Genomic DNA, 4451 nt, shown 5'->3' with positions numbered 1-4451 from the left:
TGAAGACCTATGCTCTAAAAATCGCTATGCAGTAGATAAGTGGTGGAAAATGACCTAGCGCATAAGAGTTTATGTGGGTGCCTAGGCGGACGTTTATTTTAATTTAATTTTATCATACTGAATATAAATAACTGCAGTTAAAATAAAAAATTACACTTAGTAGTATAATTAATTAATAACATAGTAGAATGGTGACTAGGCAACTGCTTAGTACTTATTTTTCCGTAAAATTGTTATGAAAATGTAGATAAGCTGGAACACCATTTTACGGAAAAGTCGGTTTTTTCTTTTTCCCTCCTACCCCTTTCATCATATGTCACTCTACCAACTGGGGAGGCCGTCCTCCTGACGGGGTGACGGTGATGCTGGCACAGGTGCAAACACCGAGCTGTTGCACTTGAGCCCCAGAATCTGGGCTTGGGCTTGCTGCTGACCACGCTCATGCTTGGGCTTGGACTCTCGGGTTTGGGCTTGGGTCTAGTATATGGGCACTACCCTAGGGTTTGATGACAGTGGTGGAGATGCAGGGGAGCCCTCCTGCTAGTCAAGATCTGACTTGGGTTTGGGTCTACGGGCTTGGGCTCAGGTCGAGGCCAGTTGGGCATGTTTTTAGGCTCTAATGTTTTATTAGGGTTTTAAGCCTATGTGAGCGTTGATAAACGTCTATGAGTCTTCTATGACGTTTCTAGTTTCTTACTTGTACTACAATTTCGTAATTGACAAGTGAGAGTTAGTTGAATGATTTCTTTTCAATAAGAGGTGAGGTTTTTTCATTCTTGTATAAGCTTGCTTAAATGTGAGCGTCCCATTGATTTTTAAGATTTGTTTTAGCTTAGGTAGATTAGTTCGGATTTTCTTGCCATTTTTCTTATGTAAGTTTTTATAGACTCTAGCCTTTGGCGGTTGATTTAATGAATTTAACTTCTAATTTCATAAAAACAAAAACAAAAAAACAAAAAACAAAAAAACCACTTAGCCAAATCTATACTTAACATCTACTGGCTCTGTAAAAGATTTATGCAAAAGGCATGCAAATATGAGCAAAAGAGAAGAGTCAACAGCTTCCACCGATTCTTTTTTTTCTTTCCTTTTTAAATAAAAGAGGATCAAAAGGTTTCACTTCTGCTCCCATGGTGACTCGAACCCATGACTTCGTACATAGGTAGTGGGTGCTCTAACCACTGACGAATAATTTATGCATGCAATTTCTTCCATTTCATGTGTGGAAATAATAATAATAAAGTCCTCCAAGTCATTAGCAAACAAATAAAACAGAGATTCCACATACAGGTATAGAAGGACCTGAATCTATAATCGCATATATAGGTCTGTATGTCTATAACAATTCTCTCCAATTCATTAAATCCAATTGCCGTCCAACTTGCTTCTGCTTTCTTGGTACAAGGGTTTTCTTAAAGATATGCAAACCATATGATAGATGTTTAATCGTCTCATTCCATGCAAATAAGCATCCTATACTGGGCTGGAAATCTTGAGCTACTGACCTGGAAAAAGAACAGGGATATATTATGATACTATATGTGAATACCAAAAGAATTATGATCTCATGAACAAGTGAACCATCCTCCACAAAGAAATAATAGACTAAAAAACTTCTAGTAGTTCCAAATCCAGGAAGAGAAACTTTCAAAGCAATTGATAAAAGGCACCCTCGACTGTTTCCCAACCCCTACACACAAAAAGGAACAACAACAAAGTCAACACCTTAAAAATGATCACACATTGGGGAAATGAGAATTTAGATGCTGAGAAAAGCATAGAAGCATCATCAGGAGGTGAGAGTTCAGCACTTCAACCTGACTTAACCTAATTTCTTATCCCCCAACCCATGCCTCATAATGATGCTATACCACCTTGCTTTAAATCTGAATCGTGGTGGCCTCTATAACTAGTCACCATTCTGTTCCAGTTTATGCATGCCAATGAATTACATCTCTTGTTTATTACTGTTTCTCCCAAGTCCCATCTCTACCTCTCTTTAATTCCATTCCTGGTACTTCACTATTTGGTGCTGCACCACCATGCCTCTTCAGCAGAGAACAATAGAAATGCTCTTTCAATTCCCACGATTATTATGAACAAGTGTACTATATATACTTGTCATGTCAGCTTTGCTGGTTAATACGCATTAAAGCTTCAGGGTAATAGAGGGCATGAATATATATTACAGTAACATAAATCAAATGTCAAAAAATGTGTTCTGTGAAGCTTATGTAGTGATCGCCTAGGTTCTGCATGCAATAGAACAGTTGTCATCAATTCTATAGAAAGAGATAAAATAAAAACACATAATGCATTGTCCCGTATACAAACACTATGTAAAGGTCCCCTAAGATTCTTAAAACCAAGAAAAACAAGACTAGGATACCGTGCATCTAATAAAGTCCCCAAAGTGGTTGTATTTCCAAAAACTTCCTCAAATCACTCTAACAACATCTCTCAAAACTCACTTCAATTTGATCAACACTAGAAGAAACCAAGTTGGCACTCGAACAATTCACAGCATACCCTTCAAGCAACAAGGTCAGAGAAGCCAAGCTATGTTCATAATCACAATCCAATTCTAGAACCCGTGTTCCCTTTACAGTCTCTAAGATTCATTCTCTAATATATTTCAACTCAACGCTCAATAAACCTAAAGAACATTTCTTTACATCAAAGGCAACCAAAACAGTTTCCAAAGCAACAAAATTTACTCAAAACAAAACAAAACAAAATTTCAGCTTAAGCCCCACACTAGGACCAATCATAACCCAATTCAAGAACTGAAATCCAAAACAATGCCAATGCATATATCCCACATACCTAGTTAAGTCTTCATCAATCAATTAGACTTGGCAGCCTTTTCGATCCTAGCTTTCCTCGCATTGTCGTACTCAAACTTCAACACATTGGGTATATGAGAAGTATCCTTAACATAAAAAAACCTCCCAAACGCACTCTCCTCAATCGCCGGAAAGTAACATATCAACACAGAATTCACAACCCAAAACCACAAACCCGCAAGAAAAATCCCCAAAGCAGCCCCAGCAAAAACCTGAGCCACAGTATGATACCCCAAATAAACCCTGGAATGCATAGTCAGAAAAGCCAAGCACCACGGCAAGAAATTCACAGCAAACTTGTGCTTGGTATCCCACAGCCCAATTCCTTTCTGGGTCAAAAGGGTAAAGTAAACAGCGAAGAAGAACATGTACTGGGAGTGACTTGAAGGCCATCCATGGGAGTCGCACATTTCGAGGAGGTCACAGGTGGCGGGGCGAGCTTGCTGGAACAAATCCTTGATGACTTCGTTGATGAGCTGCGAGATTATGAGGCCGATGGCGAAGAACATGCCTTGGAGCTCACGGCGGAAGATGAAGTGGGAGATGAAGCCGCCGAGGGAGATGAAGACTGGGATGAGGGAAACCCAGGCGAGGAAGTGTCCCAATGGGTCGCCCTTCTGGTACCGGACGTGGGTCAGCGCCACAGCTTTGTGGGGTGCCATAGATGTGGGAGAGAATTCTGGGTTTTGGGTATTATAGTGGGATGAAATTGTGAAAGTTCTGTACTTGCGAAATGGGATGGGAGCGGATCGATCTGGGTTGTTGAGATGAGATGGGTTGCAGTTTCTGAGCTGATAGAGAGTTGAGAAATGAGACGGAAATGTGAGACGTTGACGGGCGATTCAATAAACAACACAAGAGTCTGGGAATTATAAGGAGAGTACAGCTCTAAAGCAGAATTTTTCATCACGTTATTGATTTGGGTGCGGCTATTGCTACCTTATCATTTTCTTTGTTCACTTCTTTCATTACACCCTACATTTTAATTTCAGTTATTAAATTTACTTATTTAATCCATTTCAATTTCCAACAATATCTTTATATGACATATCCAATTAAAAAATAAATATTTTTAACGAAAATATCTCATTTAATTTATACTCATAAAAAGATTAAAATTTCCTAATAAAAATCTGATTTACTCTCATTTTTTTAATTTTTTCTTTCAATTTCAACGTTCTCTATTTCAATCCATGTAAAAAGATTAGTAAATTTATAACTGTGATCAATGAAGAAGAGATTGATTTTTTTTTCCTTTGTGTTTTAAATTTTTACTTTTGGTGTTCATAAAAAATATTGCAAAGATTTTGATGAAGTTAAAAATAATAGTTTTGTGAATTCAATAACGAATTAACAATGAAGAAGCAACAATAAGACAAAAAAATAGTAATAAATTCAAATTTGGGTGGAGAAGATAAAGATTAATGGTATCCAATGAGAAATTAAGTAGTCTTTGTATTTAATTAATTACTTATATGTAAAAATGAGACCTAGCAGAGCCTCTCTGCTAGGGTTGGGAGTTTGCCGCCTCTGGTCTGGCTTCTCAAGAATTGTCCCTCATCCTCGATGGGGCTCGTTTCCGTTACCATCACTGGGATCGGATGA

The 4451-nt window shown here is 38.1% G+C and overlaps 1 protein-coding gene across 2 annotated transcripts; it reads right to left on the bottom strand.

Annotated features, from left to right (window-relative positions):
* Window positions 1–1192: 1192 nt before the first annotated feature.
* On the bottom strand, window positions 1193–3729 carry LOC133721521 (lipid phosphate phosphatase gamma). Of its 2 annotated transcripts, none has more exons than XM_062148160.1 (2): window positions 2827–3725; window positions 1193–1505 (listed from the first exon to the last, which is right to left on the bottom strand). In XM_062148160.1, the coding sequence occupies exon 1, from the start codon at window positions 3506–3508 to the stop codon at window positions 2846–2848; it is 663 nt and encodes a 220-aa protein (XP_062004144.1). In that variant the 5' UTR covers window positions 3509–3725; the 3' UTR covers window positions 1193–1505; window positions 2827–2845. The 2 variants fall into 2 exon arrangements, with proteins under 2 accessions (XP_062004144.1, XP_062004145.1); XM_062148161.1 differs by lacking the exon at window positions 1193–1505 and adding an exon at window positions 1512–1690 and having other exon boundaries at window positions 2827–3729.
* Between the last annotated feature and the right edge of the window lie 722 nt (window positions 3730–4451).

The sequence above is a fragment of the Rosa rugosa genome, chromosome 7 (assembly GCF_958449725.1).
Source record: "Rosa rugosa chromosome 7, drRosRugo1.1, whole genome shotgun sequence".
NCBI classification, from domain to species: Eukaryota; Viridiplantae; Streptophyta; class Magnoliopsida; order Rosales; family Rosaceae; genus Rosa; species Rosa rugosa.
The sequence above is the reverse complement of the archived record's forward strand: the minus strand, read 5'-3'. Positions and strand labels throughout refer to the sequence as shown.